The sequence below is a fragment of the Buteo buteo genome, chromosome 16 (genome assembly GCF_964188355.1).
Source record: "Buteo buteo chromosome 16, bButBut1.hap1.1, whole genome shotgun sequence".
Lineage (NCBI taxonomy): Eukaryota > Metazoa > Chordata > Aves > Accipitriformes > Accipitridae > Buteo > Buteo buteo.
The window spans coordinates 12720266-12742987 of NC_134186.1; the positions used below are offsets into that span (position 1 = coordinate 12720266).

Consider the following 22722-nt stretch of genomic DNA (forward strand, 5'->3'; position numbering starts at 1 on the left):
TTCCCACTGGAATGGTGTACAGCATTTGTGAGAATCCTCAGCCTGAGGCAGGCAGGTCTGTTCTGTAGTTAAACTCAAAGGCTTCATTTTTCAGGACATGTCTGTCTCACAGTGCAGAAACATCCAAATTGGTCTTGAACCAGATCTTAAAAAATACCATGTGGACCTACAAGCTGGCTCTATGCAAGGAGATGAGGTTCAGAAGCAGTATAGTCTAGTGGCAGAATTTTCTAATTGCTGATCTACACACAGTATTGCAGAAGTGCTGCTTCTGGACTTGTGCTACTAAGGCTGTGTAGCATTGCATCCCTATGAAGTTCTATATGTACACGTTCTCTTTTCTGTAGATAAATATATACATACTGTTTAAAGTATGAATAATATCACTTAGCTGTTTATAGTACATACATTGAACTCCCATGTTATTAGACTATCTTAGAAAGATTTTAAAAGCACAATATGCAGTAAGATTATATAGCTTATAAAGCTCTTGTGATACTACTTTATTCCTGAAGAATTGTTCATTAGTATTTTAGGGTACTGCTGATCACCAAGGAATTCACTAATCTAGACAACAGGAAAAATGCTTCCCTAAGGAGCTAACTATATAAGTGACTCCTGCTGTGCAGAGTGACAAAAGTTTAACTAATAAAGGATTAGTCACTTCTGTCAGTGACCTGAAATAGCATTTTTACATAGTAGTGTTGTGATTTTCAGGGATTGTATTTCAGCACTTTGAAGGCTAGAAACAAAGTGTTTTCACTGAAAAGCCCGGAATCTCCCAAGCCTACAGGGCAGTGGAATATTGAACTCTTAAGTTTGTTAGTACTTTGTTGAATTATTACCTTATCCAAGTTCCAGGCTCCAGGCTCTATAATTTTGCGGTGAAATCTCTTCTGTGGGAGAAGAGATGGAAATTCTTAGTCAACACAGTGATTTTTAAGCTCTTAACCTAGATGGAGCTACAGAGAGCATGTTAGCAGGGATCCTGATGAAGATGGGTAGATGTGCCAACTGCAGGTCCTGTGGTCAAAAGCCCCTTGCTCAGTGCAGTTTGTCATCTATAGCACTTTACTAATCAGCTTTTGACTCAAAGAGATTATTCTGCCATGTAAGGACACCATCATCTTGTTTTAGAATGGCTTTTGTCATAAGAAAAGAAGCAAGGTGACTCTAGAATCTTCATATCCAGCATGTAAGTGAATAGGTAGCTATGCCCTAAATACATCATATATCTCTCTTCCATATGCCAAAGTATTTTTGTGGTTTGAACTGAAATATTATGCTCCACTTGTATTTTTCTGTACAAGGAGTGAAAATGTTCCCCAACAGGGAAACACTACTCTGAATGTATCATTGTGCCTCATCAGCATGTTTTAGACTCTTTGAGCATTATTCTTTGAGTGTTTGTAGGTTGTATTTCCTCTTCCACAGGGGGTTCCACCTCCTCTGTTCCCAGCAGTATCTCTGAGAACATGGGGCAAGGTTTAATTAAGAGCAGTCATGCTTCTGATGAATATCTCATCATTAGCCATTAGCAATGGCCTTGCACAAAGAAGAGCAGAGAAAAAGTAACAGATTTAATAATAGCAGCTTGAAGAAACCACATTCATGAGAGTTGTGCATTGCCTGAAGTCTTGCCAAAAAAAAAAAAAAAAAGTGCATCTTGGAGTATTTTGCTTTTTCCTTTTTCTTTGCATCTTAGGTCTCAGAAAGGATGGATGCAGATAAAAGTATGGCCAGCTCAGACTAGCACTGTCTTCTGGTGTCCCTTTTGTCTGTTTCAGCTATATGAAACTTTCTCAAAGGGCCAGGGAAGGGTCACCTTCACCATCTTTCAAGTCCAGCTCCATTTTCTTTACCTGAAAGCAGAGAAATGAGAAGCTTCTCAGTAAAATGAATGAATGTCAACTAATGTCTCCTTGAGAAAAAGGCTTTTGTGGGTTGGAGTTTCTTAATAAACCAGGTAACAAGAGATTGGGCCAGAATAGCCATATAGGATATAGGTGCCTCATCCAAACTCAGAAGGTGAACCTTTACTTCCCACCTTCCAGATGAATGCCTTTATAATTGGATCATTACCTATACAATTCTCTCTTCCGCTGTAAAAATCCTTAGGAATGGCTTCACTTTTCTGATGTGAAATAAAAGGAAAATGAACCCTCAAAACTATCACAGATCCAGACTAAGATTTGATTTTTTTTCTCCATGTGAAATATTTCCAGAGAGTCAAGAAGAGAAGGGCAAACACTGGAGGTTTTCCTATTTTTAATTCCTGTGCGTCTGCAGAATCTTCTACTGCTTTTATATGACACCACTTTAGTCATTATAGCAGGTGTTTAACTGTTTCTTTAGTATCTTTAGACTTGACAGTGATGACAGACTTGGTGCCCTGTCATTTCTTGCTCAGACCCTTTTAAAAAATATGTACAATACTTTCTACCCTCAGCCATGTATAGTGTAGGATTGTAGCCAATTTTAAAGAGGAATCAAATACCTTTATCAGAAGCTCAACCACATTCATACAAGCTTCTGGATGTATCTTCCATCAAACTTTTGTGAATTGCTGTTGTTGAATTTATAGGTGTGTTTCACAACCTGCTCTTTTTGCTTAGTCTTTCTCTTTGATAGTTTAAAATAGAAATTGGAAATCAGTATCTTCCAGCATCTTGATTAGCAAGGACTGATACAAAAGAACCGTTTAGCTTGTTAGCAATATCCTTCTTGTTAATTTTTCTGTTGATTCCCTCATGGTCCCTCTGGCTACTGTCCTTCTCTCAACCTTTCTCTTTCTGATGGATGTACAAAACACTTATTCAAGTCCTTAGCTAATTCCTCTTCAAATTTATTCTTCACTGTCTTTTAATGTCCACCTTATATTTGGCCTGTCACTTTTGTGTCACTCAGCTGAATTTCCATTTGCTAAAGTCTTCTGTTTTAAACATGCTTGGATCAAATTGCCTTTTAAAATATCTGTTTATAAAATGTTTTTCTTGCCTTTTTCCATCTTTCTTGTTTATACTCTGTTATTAGCTAACATTGATGCAGCCTGAGCTTACTCATGTCCATTCTTTTGACATTAGCTGCTTTCTTCATCTTCCTTTCTCCTTTTTCTTTTCTTTTAAACTGCACTCTTCCACCTTCCTTTCTAGCGTCTGATATCCCTCTGCAAAACTTGTATCAACTCTCTGTTGTTGATACCAAACATAATTACATTGTCGTTATGTGTGTTACTTGGCTCTAGTCACACTTCTGATACCAACAGTTGTCCTGTGGGATGAATCGGTTCTCATTCTTTGAACTTGTTTGAAGAAGCGGGAGTTTGAAATGTCTAAAACTTGTCCCAGCTTACTTTTGACCACTTAGCCGTGTGCAGCTGAAGTCACCCAGTGTAACTGCTTTGTTAGGTTTATCTCTCTTTGTTTTTCCCTCAGCTTTATGCACTATATATTTTTCCTAATCAGGAGGTCATTTCCCCAGCTAGGATTTTCTATTACCTTTTTATTACTGGTCGTAGTTTGAAATGGAGTGAGATACAACTGCTTCTTTTCTAATTAATTTTTAATAGGAATGTTATTACTGTTAATACAAAGAATACTTGGGTTATACAGTAATGGGGTCAGTTGTAATCACTCGCCCATTTGTATTTGAGCCATCTTTGCTCATGCTCATTGTTTCAAGAATAAGCCCTGCCTTAAAGAGATCTTGTTCTAAAAAACATGACGTGAGAGAGAGAAGAAAAAAGCAAGTAGATGGGGGGTGTGAGGAGGGCAGGATAATAAAAATAATACCATCAGACTAGGCAGTAGAGGTAGACTCGTCAAATGCAGTATTTCTGATTTTACAAAGGAATCCTGGCAGAGGAAGAAGCCTTATAAGGGGCCTGGGCACTGTGAGCTTCTTTCTAACTGCAGTGGTGAAGGATGCCTTTTTTTACAGGTGGTCACTCTCCACTAAAATTAAAAATTTGTCTATGCACAGAGGCAGGGAACTGAAATAGCCCAACCACAGAAAAGAAAATCTTTCTGTATTTTTTTTCTGCCTTCCTCCTTCTTAGTGTTTCGATGCCATGAGAGATGTTAGTAATAAAACATCTCAGCAGGTCTGCATTTGGCTCCCTGCTTCACCATGGAGGTGTGTGTGGTTTGGCAAGTCACCTTCTGCAGTGCAGTTTGGTATCTAAAGACTCTTTTCAGAGCAATTTAGGTGCTCCTCAGAACCTCAGTAAATGTTTGTCAGCACCTTTAGGAATGAATTGCATTTAAATATCTCATTCTTATACCTCAGTTTTCACTCTGCAAAGTGAAAGTAGCACTTCAATACCTCATAGAAATGTTACACAATAAAAAGTGTAAAGCACTTCAGTTACTATAGCAATAAAAGCTGTATGATGACCTCTGAGATAAATTTTATTAGCTCTCATTGGAGATTCATCTCAGGTAGACTAGTATGTTTAATTTGTAATGCTGAAGGAGGAAGAATATAAAGCAGCAAGGAAAACCTGAAATGTAATCTTAAAGATGCAAAAAAAGGGTATGTTTTCAGAGGAGAATGCAGTTCTGAGTTCAGAGTGTACTCATGTCCCTGTGTCACATTTAATCTAGCTAGCAGGGACATCGAAGGCAAGCTCTAGCAACCTGTGTACCTATACAGGATCCCTAGATGGCTTATATTCTGGCTAACAGCTTGTGTTATAGCCCATGCTGTCATCTTGTTATTACTATTATCAGCTTTGTAAGGTAATTTCTGCAAGCTATGCTATAGTTGTACCTTTATTTTACAGTGCTGCTACATTCAGGGCAGTGGCAGTGCTCCTTCTCTCTGTAAATGGATTGCAACTTATGTCTTAATGTTTGCAAATTTGGAAGAAGGGAGAGGCTGCAAATGTTCAGCTCCATCACAAAGATATCTGTCACTGTAGGGGAGGTGTGAGAGTGGGATTGTTGAGAGAGGATTTAACCAACCTGTGTGAGGTAAGTCACAGCCGAATTCAGCTGACAGCATTTTCTTTTCATAAAGATCCCCCCAGGAAGCGTGTGGACTCCCCAATGCTGAACAGGCATGGGAAGCGGAGGCCAGAAAGGAAGTCGATGGAGGTTCTCAGTGTGACAGATGGCGGCTCCCCAGTCCCTGCTCGCCGAGCTATTGAAATGGCACAACATGGACAGAGGTGGGTCTCTTCTTTACTCAGGAGTCCTGTCTGTCTGGGTTTGCTACCCACTTTTATGTTATACACACAAAGGAACTGTGGAGCTTTTCTATTCGCACCAGCACTCATTACAACTTCCAAGCATATTTGCAACATGAGCTGGCAGCCAGCAGCGCTTGTGCGCACTGGACCAGAAGTCCTGCCAGGGGCTTAAGGGTTCTGTTCGCTTGCAGCTATTGCTCAGGAAACCACCACATCCTCTGGACAAGACTCATCTCACCTCTTTTTAATTGTCGAGAACATAGGCATTCAGTCTAAGCTTGTGATACAGGCTGTCACTCTAGGCAGTGGGGACAGATGAGGGCTTTGGAAGGTCTCAGATACATATGTCCTCTGTTCCAACAATCTTAGATGGGATAAGTTACCCTCTGGTTGTTTCTCTCTGTCTCCATAGCCTACAACAGGAATCTAGATGCCTTATCTTGGATTAGATGCCTAGCTTTTGGGCACCTGAAGTTAAATGAGATGAACCCCACCCTCCATGTCATCAGAGCAGCTCGAATCTGGAAAGCCCTGCCCAGGCACCTGTAGATGCCTTTAAAATGTGCTGTCAGAGCCAGCATGCATCTGACCCACATAAATTACCACAAGCCTGTGAAGTGATGGAATATGTATAATTTTGCCTCTTTTCTATCAAAGAAAGTGTCAGTCTTGTGGAGAAACAGCAGAGGAGAATGATGTCTCCTCAAGGCAGGTTCTGGGAGAGTAAGTGAACTGTGCAAGTTCACTAATGTGAACCATGGAAGTTGCTTCCTTAATCCTTATGACTAGCCTAAAGGAAGCACATGCATTTGGATTCACACTTGCATAAATCAATCAATATAAAAGAACACTTCACATATATGTATGATGATGATGCTGTAACCTCTGTTTCAGCTTTATGACATGATTTTTTTGTTCAGCTGTTAAGATCTGCTCAAAATGAGCCTGTTGTGGCCAGAAACTCCCTTTGCTGACTAAGAACTAGGTGAAGAATGTGAATGAAATAATTTCATGTCCAGAGGCTCCTATAATTGCTGGAAAGTTTTGCTGGCAACCATTACAGTTCTTTCTACAGTGAGGAAAAGGCGGTGATTTCCAGAATCTGCTAGGACTTATTTCATACTGGATGTGTGGCCTTGAGATACACTGCCATAAAGGTTTTTCATTGCAGTGTAGGTTGGAAGCCTGTCTTGAATGTGGTTTGCTTTGATGTGAGGTCTGGGCAAAGGAAGCGCTCAGGACAGGGTGTACTGAGGATGAACACAACACTGACAAACAGTTGCACGCTCCTTATTCAGCTTGCAGTGTTTAATCTGGTAACTGGTAGATGCATGGGCCATGAAACTCCCAGAGCCAGAGGTGAATCACTTTCCCCCACCCCAAGGCTGCCTGTGAGTCGCAGTACTCTGCAGCTATTTACAGTAAGTGTCCAACTGGGTGGAACAAATAGGAGGTGTTAGATTGATCCTGAAGTTTTCTGAGGGCTGAAACCTTTTCTTCCAGCTCTCAGCTTGGACTTTGGATTCAAAAGTCTGAAGAGGCAAAGCTGTGTCTTGCTATCCAAAGTACTTATTCTGCTTTTAAATGTCTCACTCAATTCTGCACATGAAGAAACAATTGAAGTCAAAAGGTCTGAGATGAGTTCAGAGCAGAGACATATCCAGGCTACTTACCAGTAAAGAAGGGCTTTGGCTTATGGAGGAAGCGAAACCTGCCAGGCACAAAAGAGATACAGGGCAATGCATACCACAACGCAGGGCTGGACATAAAGGTGTGATTAAGGGTGGAGAAAGGGATGCAATAACACCATGATTGATGATGATGGGCTTGGTAGTGCTTGTTTTGGAAGGGGTTAAAGGGAAGATGTTATTTTATTCCGTGTGTGAGCTTCCATAATTCATACCATCCACATCCACAGATGACAACGGCACATTTTGTGTTGCTGGCAGCACAAGTCGTTTATAACGTGAACTGGCTTCATTAACGAACACCACTGCATGGGGATTGTCTGGGGACGATGCATTGCTGATGGGGCACCATCTGTCAGAACAGTCAGTAACAAAATGACAAGTGCCTTCCACCAAGAGTGGGGGATTTTTAATGGTTAGTCACATATTATATTCCATGAAATGACCCACTGACAATGGATTTTACAGCAGTAGGGCTTAGATCCCAGAGGTGGATGCTTTTTTAAGAATGACATTTTTTGGTCTCAGCAGATGACTATTCAGTGCTTTTATCCTACAATACTAGGAAGACGGGGGAGGGGGGACACCATGGAAACAGGTCTCCTGTTTAGACACAGATGACTTGTGTAAACATTCAGAGACACAGAGCCATTGCTTCTTTCTTGAGCTGGCAGAGATAATCTTCTAAGCCAGTGGGCAGAACACACCCATGTGTCTTGTGATTTAGTCCTATTGTCCTCTTTCCCAGTAGTAAACAGGTATTTGCTTGCATAAAGGGGATTTATGTTATAACCTCTGGTTTATGCGTCTGTGTGATGAACTATGCTTTTGGTAACCATGTGGGGACCCTACAAGTGTCTGGTCTTGGCTTGTTTAAGGGCATATCTTTCCACCAAGATTTGAAACTTGACAGCCTTCAACCCTACAGGCTGAGAAAGTATTAAGTGAAAAACATAGTCCTTCAGTGACTTAGTTTTGGATAATGGAGGAGGGGAACTCAGCACAAAGGCTGCTTGTTGAGCTTAAAGACTCCTTGAAATGCTTGTACTGACCTCTCCAAGTGTTCTCCATTGGGTCTTCCTATACAGCAAAGTTGTTACGCACAAACATCAGCCACACTAAAACTGGTGACTGTTTTGTCAATTCTTGGTTTTCCCTGCTAGCTGTCAACTAAACGGGTTCATAATTATATCTTAATTGCTTCTGCTGTTGTGGTATCCACACCTCTCAGACTATCTGGTATTTCATTGAAATGTCAAAAGAAAAGAGGTAGGTTCTGAGCTTAGTTTAACACCAGCTAATTTGTCCCATGTGCCAAAATCACACAGACTAGGAAGAATTCCATAGGAGCTAGAATGTCTCAGGGATATGCCAGAAATTTTCATCAGCTCTGCTGTTAAGAGTCCAAAATCTGTTCTAAAATGGGCTTCATTAACTATTCATTTTCTCCTGGTTATTGAAGTGGATAGCTTGCATGAAAGATCAGCTAACATTAGGGAACAGTGTTCTGTGAAACAGTGAAGCATATTACCAGTGAAATATATTACAGAGAGCTGTCCCTTTAGCAAAGCATAGGGAATTTTGCTTCTAAGCTTCAGGGATTCAGACCCAAGATGATAAAGAAGGGCATTTCTCTATACACTGAATATAGGGAAGAGAGTTGGGAGTAAGTGGTAATGGACCCTACAAATTAGAATACAAAATGGATTACTGTTCCTCTTAAGAGGCTCTATGGTCTGATTTTAACCTTTTCCCGGATTGTGCTTCGTGTTGAGGTCTTCTAGAAAAGTCTAAGTAATGAGTGCTTTGCAGTTTGTGCCTTCGGGCATGTTCTGTTTTCCTTGGACAATGTGACAAAGTAGATGGTACCTGGGTTTTCAACTGGATAAAGGAGATCAGGGTTTACAAGTATGTATGGGGGAAGTCATCTTAGACCTCAGAAGTCAGAGGGAGATAATGAACTTCAGCACCGTGTAGGCTTGAGCCATAGTTGGAAAGTAAAAGAAAGGTTTTTCAGAGCATTGCTTAAAAAGGGGAGGATGGGTTGGGGGGCTGGGTGTCCAGCATTGCTTCAGGTGACTCTCTTTTATAAATGTCCACACTAGTAACTCTGTTTTCTCGCTTTGTTCCTGCCATAGTAAAACAATGTTCAGTAAAAGCCTGGATATCTCTGAAGCCAATCCCAAATTCAACAAAGAAGAAAGGTATAAACACTGACAATATGTTCCCCTCCTCTACCTCACTGCTGAGACCTTAAAGATGCAGTACTTACCTTCTCCATGTGGGGACATAGCTGTTCTCTCTTTAGAGAGAAACAAAGAGGGTGGGATATTTACAACCCCACACTACATATATTTTTGTACAGCACCATTCATTTGAGGCTATCCCCAATGCAGCCTGTGACTGTACCAACATTTTCCCCACTAAAATTTCATCCTACTGCTACTTCTGGTTCAGTTCTGCCATGAGTGAGGATGCCCAGCATAGAAGACGTATTTGCTAAGACTGCTTTGGGAAGGATTGGAATACAAAACACTAGGAAAGCCCAGAGTGCTCCACTCCCAGCACTAGAAACAGCAGCACAACTGAGTCAGTGACAGCAGTGGTAGGAAACTTCGGAAATCCTGTCTGACAGAGCAAAATATTAAGTGCCTGTAGGTAAGAGACAAACTCCTTAAGACTACTCTGGCTGCACCAGAGAACGCAAGAGGAAAAGGTGATCGAAGATAAAGGTTTTTGAGGGTGATTCCAATCTAGCAGTTCAAGTGACACATGGTGAAGAGTAACAAAAAGGGTAACTCCCAACTGTGAGTAGAGGCACAATGGAAGACAGGCAGGCCACCAGCTTTAGGGAGTTTAAGTGGACTCTTGTGGGTCCATGGACAAAAAAAAAAGTTTAGACTATTGGGAAGGTTTTGAGTGGACATGTTGTTCCTGGAATTTCAGTCTCAGAGGAAGAGAATTTTTCTCTAATGTTAAAAGATGGCTTCCCATTGGATAATGCTTCATCAAAATGTAGTCCTTACACATTTTGGACAAACACTTAGCTTACCCAAGGGTTAGGAGTGTTCCATACGATCCAAAAAGGGGGAAGCAGTGGGTTCCTTAAAGGAACCTATGGACTTGGCAAACCATTCTTTCCATTTCCCCATTTAATAGAAACTTTTCTGTTTAAAGATAAATGTGGCCTTTAAGCCTCAGGAGGCTTGTGGGATGTATGACAGACAGCCCCTGTTTTGGCCTTTTGCAGGCTGAGGCAGTCCTTTGTGGGCAGCGTTTCAAGTCTTGAACCTGCCACAATGAAGAATGTCGTGCATCTGCAGGAGAGATTGTGCCTCACGTGGTGTGTAAAGCACCCTCTTTAAGATGCCAAGATAGGAACAAGCATTGGACCCAAACTATTAGAAACCTCTAAGTTTCACAGCCATGAAGTAGTGGTTATACAGTCTTTAGTGGCTGGGCTTTCCTGGGCTGTTACCATAGTCATGGAAATTCCTGTTCCTTTCTCTGATTGCCCCTATTCATAAGTTCTGTTCTTGAACATGTGGCACTTCATGTATTAAAAGTAGCTCTGAAACTACTCCGAAGATGAGCTTTTCCACAGTAATTAAAAGTCAGGTCCAGTATGAGAAGTGCAGAAATTTCAGCTGTGACAGGAGAAGGGTCTTTCAGCAGATGTTCCCAGCACCATTTGTTGTCCCTCTGTCCTCCTCTAGCAGCTGCTACTGCAGAGGAAATGACCCTTCAGTAACTGCTGGGGGAAAATCTTAAATACACATGCGCATTTTGTGTTCCCTCTCAAAGGTGATATCTTTCAGAGCATAGGAGGAGAAGGTTAGAGCACTGCACGAGGATCACCCAGGGTCCTTCTCATTGAATGACCAGGCTGATTTTTGGAGGATCACATTCACTGTGGTCTTACCTCCCTCCCACTTCTAAGAGTTAGGATGAAGGACCTCAGTGGTGGGAAAGTGAGAGGACCTGGATTCTGGATCTGCGCAAAGCCACATGAAAGGAAGGGATAGGCAGCAAAGAGAACCCCAGCAAAATGGGGCCAGCTAATCATGGTGGCCATTAAATTTTTGGCCAGTGTTTAATTATCCAACTTTATGATGTCTTTTTTAAAGGAATACTGCATCTTTAAGGGTCCCTTCCCTCTAGATGCACATGGTTGTCTTAGTAGCTGAGGCCACTGTCCCTTCCTTTTTCTTTTTCTTTCTTTCTGACTTTCTCTTTCACCCCCTCTTTCAGTGCTTCTCTTCTGTATCTGGGTTGCTGCAGCTCCGTAGTTCACTTGCTTCAGTATTGTAGGGAATGCACATGTCTGCGCTTCTGGGTCTATTGTGTCCTGGGATTGTTCATTTTTTTTAAACCTCATTTCCCTTTTCCTTTTCCCTATTGTCAATTTGCTTTCCATTCTCTTTGTTAACCTCTTCAGTGCCTTCCCTGTTGGGAAAATTACTTGAAAGAAAAATTAATCAACCTTCTTGCACCCATTCTATTTACATTTTAATATTCTGCATGTGTGAATATGGGTGTATTTTCTGTATAAATATACACACACGTTCCAATATACAATGGGTGTCAATTTGCTCTTCTCAGTTACATCATTGTAGATAGATTTGTACAGGTACAATTGAGGACGGCATTTGTCCCTAAATATATACATATATATGTATTTGTATATATATGAATTAGATCTTACCCAAATTTGCACTCCAGGCTGAAATATAAATGGAGTGTCACTCAAACACATGAAAAACAACTTACTGTAATGCTTCTTTCCACTTCTCTATCAATGTGTAGCACAACAGCTTTTCATTTCTCTTCTAACTATGTTTTAATTTTAACTTTTCTCAAAACTGCCTTGCATTGCCCAGCCCAGCATTTGCAATGTTGATGTAACTGGAAGCATGGCTTGTTGCACTGATCAGTAAACTGTGAAATCTACTGGGCATATATTAAATTTGGCATTTCTGTTGGTGACCGTCTTGTGGAGAATGGATTTTCCTCACCCAGCCAGAGGTAGCTCTAGCAGCTTGGGAGCCTGTTATTGAAAATGGAGAGAATGAGAGAGAAAGAGACAGAGAGGAAAAAAAGCGCTGCATCTGACTTGAAAATAATTTGGCTTAATAACACCAGATTTTTTTTTTTATTTCTAATCTAACCTTTGTTAATGTGAAAAGATGGTGACACTTTCCTGAGTTTGCTTACCTGCACCCCTTAACTTAAATAACCTGACTTAATAACCTGACTCTTCTTTTTGATTTTGAATGCTTTGGTTAATAGTGAAAAATTAAGAATACTGAATTTTTTGACTGTCGCTAGGTTTCAAAGTCAACATGCCAGAGATTCATTCTGCTTTTAGAGCTGCTGTTTCAGAGTCTTTTCAGCACAGCATTGATTTATTCTCCATTCAGATTTGAAAGATTTTCTTTGCAACCTTTAAGACCCAGAGACTGAATTTATTTTAAATGAAAAATGAGATCCTGGAGCACAAGATGGCATCCACAGAGATAAGTACCAGGTTGCTGAGCTGGTATGTTCTAGCTGATCTGAATTCCTGACTATAAGACCATCATGACTAATAAGCCAGTATCAAAGCAGATTCACAGCTTGAGCTACAATCTTGTACCCTGGGCTCCCAAGCTGGCTCAGAAATGCATGCTTTAATAACCAATATGTTTCACAGTTCATTCATGGCAAAAAAAGTACTTCTTACCAGGCCAGCTTGGGGGACAGAGGGACACTACACTGAGCAAACTGGGGACAAAAAGAACAATTTCCTTGATAATAGACTGATATAACTGTGCCTTATGTAAGAGGCAGAAAAGAAATGCAGCATGAAGTATGAACCCCATTGCTCTGCTGACTGCTTTAATTGGGATTTGGCTGGGAATTTTTTTTTCTACAGCCTTAGTATGTCCCTCTCCATATTCCCCAGTGCCAGAATTGGATGTGTCTGCAATATTGTGAGCAGGACAAAAGTTAATTTCTGGTGAATGAAACTGTCCCCCTAGTGTTCCTGGTCTCTGAAGACATAGGCACCAGTGGCAATAATTATGACCGTTCAGTTCTCCGAACAGTATTTCACTCTGCTTTTCCTACTCTTCTCTCCACCTGCCTCCACATCCCTCTCTCTTTCCTTCTCTCTCTCCCTCTCTTCATTTTCCCTTTCCGAGGATGGCGAGTGCTGATCCATTGGGGTAAGCTCTAGTTTTGGATTATTCCTGTTGCGGGACCTGTTGTATCTTGTAGAGAAACTTTTCATTTGCACTTTACAAATACAATACACACTGATACACTTCAGTGAATGAGGCTTTACAGCAGGGAGAGAGAGAGAGAGAGAGAGAGAGATGTGGGAAGAAGCATTTTTGGTGCTTTGTGTGTGTTTGTGTGCTTTTATGTTGGAGTCACACTCCATATAATTTACTTTTGGGTTCTTTTTTATTCTCGTTTGTCTCTATGTTTCAATGTCTGTGGGCACAGAAAACTATCCTCAGACAATATGCAGGTACCAGGACACCTTCTGAGAATGAACCCCCTTCTCCATTTAGTGCTTTTTGTATCTGTTTGGTACCCTCCAGTTAATTTTGATCCTAATTTATCCTTTTTTTTTCTTTTTTTTTAAGATGAAGCTGAATCCCATCCATGTTGTTAAAAAAATTCTGTGTATTCCCTCTCTTTTTAGTATATGTTTTCTTAAGAAGTGAACAGATGGCCTTAGAGACAGATATATCTTCAAAGCTCTTTATTTTCAATAAAGAGGATATAGGTACAACTAAGAATGCAAACTAAATTTCCATTTATAAATACTTAACAGAAGGAGAATATTTTATTAATAAATGATTTAATAAAAACATTGTAATAGATCATGACAGACTACAGCAAAAGCTTATTGAGAGGTTACATATTGAGAAAGCTAATTAGTACCAGTAACATTTACTTCTCATGTTTGTAGCATGCTTTACTATTTATTAATTCTTTCTAAACCGTTTATAAATGGAACTTTAGTATAATTGGCCAATTAAGGAAGGTGGTGCTGTTCAACATCACCCTCTGTGTGCGCTGAAAGGAAGAAGAGGTGTGTTACCAACACCTGAGGTCCTTTCTCTGTACTCTTTGTAAGACTTCATCTTACAAGAGGTTATTACCATGAGTAGACCTTGTGACTTAAGCATAAGTATTCCCAGTAAGAGCTGTTATAGTTAGTATTTGCACGGTTGGGACTGTAAGACAGTGGAGCATCACAGGTATTCTATTCATATTCCCTCAATCAGGGAGCAAGGAAGCACAGTTTGTATCTCTTGGATACCCAAGAGTAATAATGATGAAATGTTGTAACACACAATGCCTGACTGCTCACCTGCTGCACATTAATTCAGGTCATTTTCAGGGGTCTCTTACCCTGAAATACAGTTTAAAATTTTTTGGTTTTATTTGAGTGAGCAAGCAAAGAGGAGTATCAAATTCCACCCAATTTATGCTTAAAGTAAATAAGAGGTTGGCTGGATATTTTGGGAATGACTTTCAAAACTACATGTAGAATCAAACCAATTCAAAATTTCTAAGGCATTTCACCCAGGGACACAAGTCTGATGCATTACTGCACGCTGCATGCATGCTGCAGGCTCCCCTTCTTGGAAGCATGGCTCCAGCTTGACCAGCTAAGAGGCTGTATTCAGCATCCTGGTAAAACTGTGCTATGAAAGCAAGTTCTACTGGGACTGCAGCAAGGTACCAAACTCCCTTCTGATTGTACAAAAAATTTCTATGAGGTGGTTATTCAAAGAAGAAACAAACGCCAAATCTGGGCCAAATGTTTAATGCTGGCTATGAAGCCTTTGCACTCTGCTGGTGTGTGCTAGCAGATGCACTGTTTAAAGCACTTGAAAATTAATCTGAGTGAAGGGCTATATAGAGGTTCTCTATATATGTGCTATACGTGTAGTACAGTTACCAGGTCAGCTGCGCTTTTCCTCCTTCTAGTTCTCTCTGCCTACACTTCAGCAGTGTGAGGCTTTAGCCCTTCACCTCTTACAGCTCTGAAGAAATTCTGCAGTTTGCTGAAACAGCTGGAAACTGGATTCCAGCTCCTCAATTTCACCAGTAAGAGATCACTGGTCTAACATGAATTGGGCCTCGCATGGCTTCCCCTTTGACAGCAGCTGGCTAAAATGAGTAAAAAATTACTTTAAAACACAGAACCTTTTAACTTTGATACTGTGAAGTATCAAATAGATTGAATAAGGTATAAAATCATCACATCTACAAACTATGGCCCACACATGCACATTTCGTTTCAGTCCTTGGCCTCTCTCTTTCATAGCTCAGACATCTCCAGATTATTGTCAGTCTATGAGATGGGAGGAATAGCCTGCAATGGTCTCAGTGTCCACCTTATGTTTAGAGTGCCTTCTGCATCTTCCCCATCCTAAACCATAAGGTCTAGCTCCCTTGCGTTTTTTTTAATTCTTCCCTCCAGGCTTGGCAAAACAACTATGTCACTTTGGGAGGGACTAAAGAGTCTCTTCTTGGGTCTTTAAATCTGGCGATTGTGTTTGAGGGAATGCTCTTTATCTGAGCAACTGCATTAACTTTTCTGCTTGTATTTTAACAACTTCTTGTTGGCTTCCATTGAGTTAGCGCCCAAGCATACAGCAATGCAAAACAGAGCAAAATGAGTCACACACAATGTTCATAGTTTCCTAGATTGTTGCATTTAGTATTAAGTTATTGGAATAATCACAGATTTAATAATTCCAATGACATTTAGTGCCTGTAGAGACTCTTAGGAAGTCAACTCACTAATAGATATTTCCCACTAAATGAACTTAGTTCATAGCCATAGAGATAAGATGATGTCATATTTTTCTCCTCTTTCCATACATACGATCATCCAGGGTCTGCCATAGTAATGTGCTGCCTGTAGGGCCTCATACTTTCATTTTCTGGTGAGAGGGATAAAAATTTAAATTCATTCTGTTCTTTCATTACAGCATTTCAGCATAATGCAACATTTTCATTACTTTCTTTTGGCTCTGTCCCAGTTCTGTCCACCTGACTCTGAGATACAGGAGCAGTGCATGTGGGGTTTTTTTTTAAAAACTGAATTCTAGCATTTCCCAGCTAAGATGATCTTGATGGGAGGGACAAATCTGTCATTTTTGCTTGTTAGCATTTTTGGACTGGAGTATAGAACCTGCCACTGTACTGAGTTTTTATAGCCAGCTTGGGAACTATGTCCCATTTGTAAAGGTAAATTATCAGAGATTTATTAAATTGAAGAAGATGCAAGAAAGATTTCCTCAGCCTGGGTGTCATATCCCATACCAGCACTCTCTGGTAAAGGGGAAAAGTTTTGAAAATGTACAGCTCTCTTTTCACCCCAGCACTTAAAATTAACCCAGGATTCTTCAAACTCTTTCCACTGCTCCTATATACAATTTCCAGTGTGGACAAACTAAAACTTGCTATAGGGCCTACTTTACTTCTTACGTATTTTGCATGTCAATCAGCAGTAGAAATAAAGCTTGTTCGATACCAATCATGTGGATACTGAATGCATTTCCAGGAGGATTTCACACTAACTCTCTCTTCTGTCCCCTACCTCAGGCTCCTAGGCTGGATGAAAACACAGTACACAACAGCTCTTTTTCAAATATTGCTTCCAATAAGGAACTGGGAGTTGGGAGGTGGGGCCAGCCGTGTTTTGTCCTCCGTGCGTGTGATTGTTTTTTTAAAAAAATAGGAGGCAGTGGGGTCGGGAGGGGACAATTAAGGGCTGTTGGAAACACCTGATTGCAAAAAGGAAATAGCAGATTGGAACTTTTAATCAAGTATCCTGGAATTCAGGTGAGTGTCAGAGAGGACTTTCCCACCACTATTAACAGTTAGTGGGAACATCTCCTAGTGGGAGTTTAACTCCTAAGTAGGTGCTTAACTGCATCTCTGGGCACCTAAATGCTTTCCACATTTGTCCAAGACAATCTATAGGCTCCTCTTGTAATTTATGGTTTGGAAGAAGCTTTTCCTGATGACGCATACAAGGAAGATTTTAACTAAATGGACTTCCCATGTGCACGACACATCTGTGTTGCACTCAGCTACTTCAGTTATAGGAGAGGCACATACAATAGCCTTTCAAAAGTGGAGCAGATGGTTCTCCCCTTAAAATTCCTTTGCATAAACCTTTATGAGTGCCCCAGTTCTGGATGGTACAAATTCAGGTTTAATCTAGTGCAAAAGAATGCCAGACTGAGCTTCTAGTTTTTGATTGCTGCACCATGATGGGCAGACTGCAGTAGGGTACAAGGAAAAACATAAGTGGGGAGTGTCTGCATAGAATGAGTGCCACAGATTTTCGTGGTGCAAATTTAGATTTAACCTGGCAAAAAAGCATGCTGAGACTGGGCTTCTGGGTTTCACCTACTTACTGCGATGGACAAACTGCAATGAGATACAAAGAAAGCCATCAGTGAGTAGTTTCTGCAGAGGATACAAATAGAGAGAACAGGACTGGCCATTGTGTTCAGTTGTAGCTTACTCTTTCCTTGGAAGTATTTCCTCTTTTGCAGTTCACATTTTTTTAATAATTCTACTACTCAAATTTATTTAGTAATATATGTCTGGGAGACCATTCTAGAAAACAGGTTTTTTTGTTTTATTCTTCTATAACAGTAGAAGAGAGTAAACTGAGACAGTTTATGGTCTAAATTTGTTTTATGTTTTCTTACATAGAAGCTGACATTAACTATCTGACCTGTATCAATTGTAAATGTGTCTACACCTACACATAGACATGTATGTATAAACATATGCACATGCACTCTGTTTTCCAAGCATCTACAGGATTTTTCACCTTTTCATGTTTGTTACCTGAAGGCAAGTAATTGCTTTCATGGCTCTTACTGTAGGTGAAACATTGCTAGGTTTGCTATATTGATATGTTGCATGGTGGTTGTTGAACAGCTAGGTTCTTAGCCAAGTCCTCACCTATAAGATGTTTCAGTCTCCAAGACAACTTTCTGTCTAAAAGGAGGAGAAGGCAGTTGCCTCTGGAGCTTACTCATTTACAGTCACATGGAGGGATTTTTTTCCTGCTTGGCAGTCCTCCTCCCAGAAACTTCTGCTGCTGAAATGTTTGTGCATTTGGCCTGTCTGCCCTTTCAGCACATTTAGCATAGCACATTTGTATGTTTTATTGTCTACAGCTGACATTTTTCATAGGTGGCCTTCACTGGAGGGCATAGGAGCATTACAGTATAGGTGACCTTGTCAGCAAATAGAAGGACAGTTTATTCTCCCTTGCCTGGCCTCTTTTTGAGGGCACCTGGGCTGTCATCTTGATATTAGTAAAGTCATCAACAACAGCAAAACTCGTTATCCATAGAGAAGACGTGGCTTGTTTAATGCAACAGCAGGAAATCTTACTGGAGAGCAGAGATGTGAAATCTATCAGTGAGAAGCTGGAAAGAGTTAAACCAATGTGAGCTTTGATTTCAGTGGGAAGTCATCACATAGGAAACAATTGTGTGCCTGGGTCATGAAGACTTAGGTTTTTTCTTAATATCTGGAAGAATCCCCTACCTGTTTGTGCCTTGTACACACGGTGCTTTTCCATGTTGCTCGTGACAGAGAACATCTCATTCTGTGTCCACCAGCACTGTGCAGAAGAGAATTCTCAGCACCAACATGAATGTCTTGACAGTCCTTTTTGAATTCAGCAGTTCAGCTTGGACAGGTCAGACGTAGTAGCTTCCATGTGCTTGAGGACCAAAAAGAATGTAGCAACTCTCTTAATGAAAAGGGATTATAGTGTCCTCCCTGAACAACAGCATTTCTTTGTTTTAAGGGTGGGACAACTGAAAAATGTGACAGTAGTGAAAGGCAAGAGTCTTGGGCTTTTCCAGTGACAGCCTCCCTCCTCCTCCTCACTTCATGCCTGTGCCTGTGGTGGCTGGTGTTCAGGGTTATTACTTGTCCAAGTTTTCTGAGGGCTGTTTTCCTTATTGTGTCCATTCAGGTCTCGGTCAATCAGCGGAGCGTCGTCTGGGCTCTCCACCAGTCCTCTCAGCAGTCCAAGGGTAAGTGGTGCTGCTTCAAGATCTGTTGGTCCAATTCACTCACACATGCTTGATGCTTTTTGACATCTGTTGCTGTAGAGCTGTGGCTCTTAGCTGCGATATTTTGGTTTTCCTTGGCAGCTTGTAAATTTTCATGGGTCATGAGGGAAACGTTATTTAGAAATGCAAGCAGAGAATTTCTCATACATGTTCCCTGCACTGTTAGCAGGGATCTCACTGTGCCCCTGCCCTTTTTCAGTCTCATAAGCATGTAGAATAACGTTGCTATGACTAAACACTGCCATATCCAGCTGAGGTCTGTATACAGCATCGTTTCAGGCCAAATATTGGGAACCATTTCACAGCTACTTTCAATCAGGCCACAGTAGAGCACCAAACCATGCCGATTACAACCAGCTTGATTTGGTTTGCCTCAGAATAGCTTGTATTAGAAAGTTAGAGAAAATAAATTATACAAATTTGAGGGCTAGCAAATTTAAAAGGAAAGTAAGACATTGACTAATTAAGATGAGAAAAGAACACTCATACCCCTACAAATAAGGTACATTCACATGCCCTTATTCAACATATAGTCAACTAAATACTGATACTCAACATATAGTCAACTAAATACTGATTGATACTCAACTGTTACTCATCTAGTACAAAACATGCTTGATAGTCCATCTATTGCAAAGTTATTATGGTTTCAAAGTGCAATGGCAGAGGTCTCCCACTCCTCCGTAACTTCTTTAGGGATAAGAGTGAGTATTCCTAGTGTCTGACAAGGTCAGCTTAGTCGCTTCAAGACTGCAGTCCTTACAAAAGTCTAGACCTCATCAAGAAGTCTTTAGGGCTGTGGCAATCCGTGTTACCTAATTGTCTGGCCCAGAGGCTTTGGAGGATTTCTACATACTTTTCAAGACTTCATGAGAAGATGCCATCCCCCATTGGAAATGGATATATTCCATGTGTTAGGGTGTGGATACACCTATGGATCTACTCTCAGGTACATGAAGATAACAGGTATTCCAAGTATTTAAAATTGTAATTCCCCAGTAACATTGTGTGTAATTCTTATGCATAAAGACACACTGTTGGGTGTAAGTTTATAGGCTAGTAAAGCTTCCAACTCCTTGCTTGATTGAACTATCTTCTGAAACATATTCTGGGTTCCTACCAATTGTTACCCTGTTTTGCAGCTGGCATAAATGTGTTTGTGGTCTCCTCTGCATCTTTAACGTGCCAGGAACCAGTGAACATCCATTTCCTTGTTTCTGCACTGGGACTCCTGGATGTCAGTGGAATGAAGCAGAGGTCTGAGAACTCTTATGCCACTGCAAAATGTACTGAAAAAGAGCATGGAAACAGTTCTGTGCACAAAATAAGCATCCAGTGCAGCAAAACTAAATCTTGATCTCATTACTTGATCTCTTGGGATCAATTTCTGACATCTCAGTAGGACTACATCAAAGAATAAGGATGACAAGATCTGTTCCATAGTTGCTATATCTTACCATTGTACTTAATAGGCAGTTGATTAAATAGTCTTCAAAAGGATTTAGCAACCAGATGGCATTTTCAGCAGATCATAACGATATTAAGGCAGGTCAAATCTGAGGCTTAAAAGGAAATGTTGGAATAAAAATCTTTGGTTTTTTAAACATCCTTACCTATGCTTCTGATAGCACCTTAGATTATTGAAAGAGAACATACTTTAAAAAGCAAATGCACATTTCACTATATGCACTGCTTAGGTCCAGTCTTACGAGGAATTGAATTCAACAGCAGCTAAGAGTTTTTAAATCTCACAAGGTCTTGCTAATGGTGTTCCCCATTGCACCAGCTGAAATATAGACCTAATCTTGTTCTTTATTTCATTATTATAAATGCGGTAATTAAAGGTGCCCCTTCAGATTCTTAATGGCTTAAGTGGGAGTTGAATTTGACTTTATTTATTTCAGATTTGTTTCTCAAACCCTCATATACGTAAGATATAAAAATTGCAAGGAAGCATTTGTAATCAACATTCTTTGACTTTTACCCATTGGTGTCATTTGCAAATGGTTAATAGGCAGATGCTGATAGTGACTTCCATAAATTAATCACTTTCCTCATCTTTTCCCCTTCCTTTCTCATTGGTGATCAGAATTTACCAACATGGCAGATTTCAGTTTAACTTTACAATCCTAATAACAATACAAATATTTTGATGTAGTAATTTTCTTTTAATTTTGGTGGCCTAACCCTAAGTTCTTTAAAGTAATTACACAACTTTGATGCAAACAATTTTAGGAATTAAGTCTTAAATACATTTCTGCATTTTTTAAATATGGCAACATTGTGCTAATCCATCAAGCCCCAAAAGTAAACTCACTAGTGAATGTGCTTGCCTGGGACTCAGATTTGAGGCATGATTACGTGTACGTGGTGTGTCTGGACAGTGCTTGATTACAGCTTTTAGGTGTTAAGAATGGATGATAATAATAACAGTGATAAATAATTTATAGTAGGTAATAATTTATAGAAATCAGAATCTGAGTGCAGACCAGAGCTAAAGATCTTGAGTAGTGATTTCTACTTTTACAATTCTGCTAGTACTTGTAATCTAAGGTGTTAACAGCAATGTTTTGTAAGGACGTTCGTTTTGTTTTAAATGTGATTTTTAGCTTGCTAACATCCCTTTAAAAGGCATCTATCCTCCCAAGTCTGTGTATTGCTGTTTGCTGTCGACATATGAATGGTTCCCCAAAATGCCTCTAACATGTATAAATGCTCTTGTTTGGGGGAAAAAAAAATTCATAATCCCATTTTGATAACTCAGTGATGGATTATGAACTTTGGTTGTCTTTTCTTTTCAAACTGTGTCTTACAAAACAATGGCTCACCCCACCCCCTCCATAGAACTGGGACATAATGGCAAATATGGCTGTGACTTTATGACAGAAATTCCGATTATCAAGCCGTCGTTTGATGCGATGAGGAATGTTGCAAGAGAAGCATAAAGTCTGATGGGAAGTATCATTTCTTCCCAGATAAACAAATTTGCCAGGCCTCTCTGGAGGTTTTGCTGTAGCTGTTTACAAATCAAACACCGACCCGAGTTCATATTTTTCTCGCGGTGGTGTGTACTCTGAAGCCTCCAAGTGAATGCTGAGTTGTTTAACCTTCCAGGCCAGGGGAGGAGAGTGGATGCCCACATGGCATCACTCTCCCTTTTCCCCCTCTTTCTGCAATGGCTGGCTGCAACCGGGGTGTGCGTTAGCCAGAGTCAGGGGTAAAGAGGAAGGAAAGAGGTTCTGACTGGTGTGTGCAGTAACCTGTGTGTATCGCCTACCACTCCGTATGTATCACACACCTGTTTTGAGTTTCATCTCTCTGCTGGGTTTGCATATGGGCACTTGGAGCTGAAAGAGGTGGTCCCATTCTTGGCACATCTCAATTTGTCTGTGGCTTGAGTGGTTCTTCTTCCCCTTCCTCACCTCCCTACAGCATCGTGCTTCTCTCACTGCAGGGCAATCAGAACAATTCCAGAGAGATGGCATTTCTCTCTTCTTTTTTCTTAGTTACTTTCTTTCATTTTGTTTTTTTTTTACTTTTCCTTTGTTTGACTTTTCTTTCTGTTGTTTTCCTTTGCTGACATGTGGTTGGTTAATATGATGAAGCCTGTTATGACACTGTTGTTCTTGCTGCTGCCGCTGCTGCTGTTGCTGATTATGCTGTGTTCCCAGCTAACTGCATGTCTTTTTTTTGTTTTTTGTTTGTTTGTTCGTTTTTG

At 40.4% G+C, this 22722-nt stretch overlaps 1 protein-coding gene across 1 annotated transcript in view; it reads left to right on the forward strand.

Annotated features, from left to right (window-relative positions):
• Positions 1-22722, forward strand: part of BRSK2 (BR serine/threonine kinase 2) — a 326204-nt gene that overhangs the window by 272053 nt on the left and 31429 nt on the right. Inside the window, 3 exon segments of the mRNA XM_075047051.1 lie at positions 5020-5170; positions 9018-9083; positions 18905-18965. Coding sequence (XP_074903152.1) covers positions 5020-5170; positions 9018-9083; positions 18905-18965 — 278 coding nt within the window.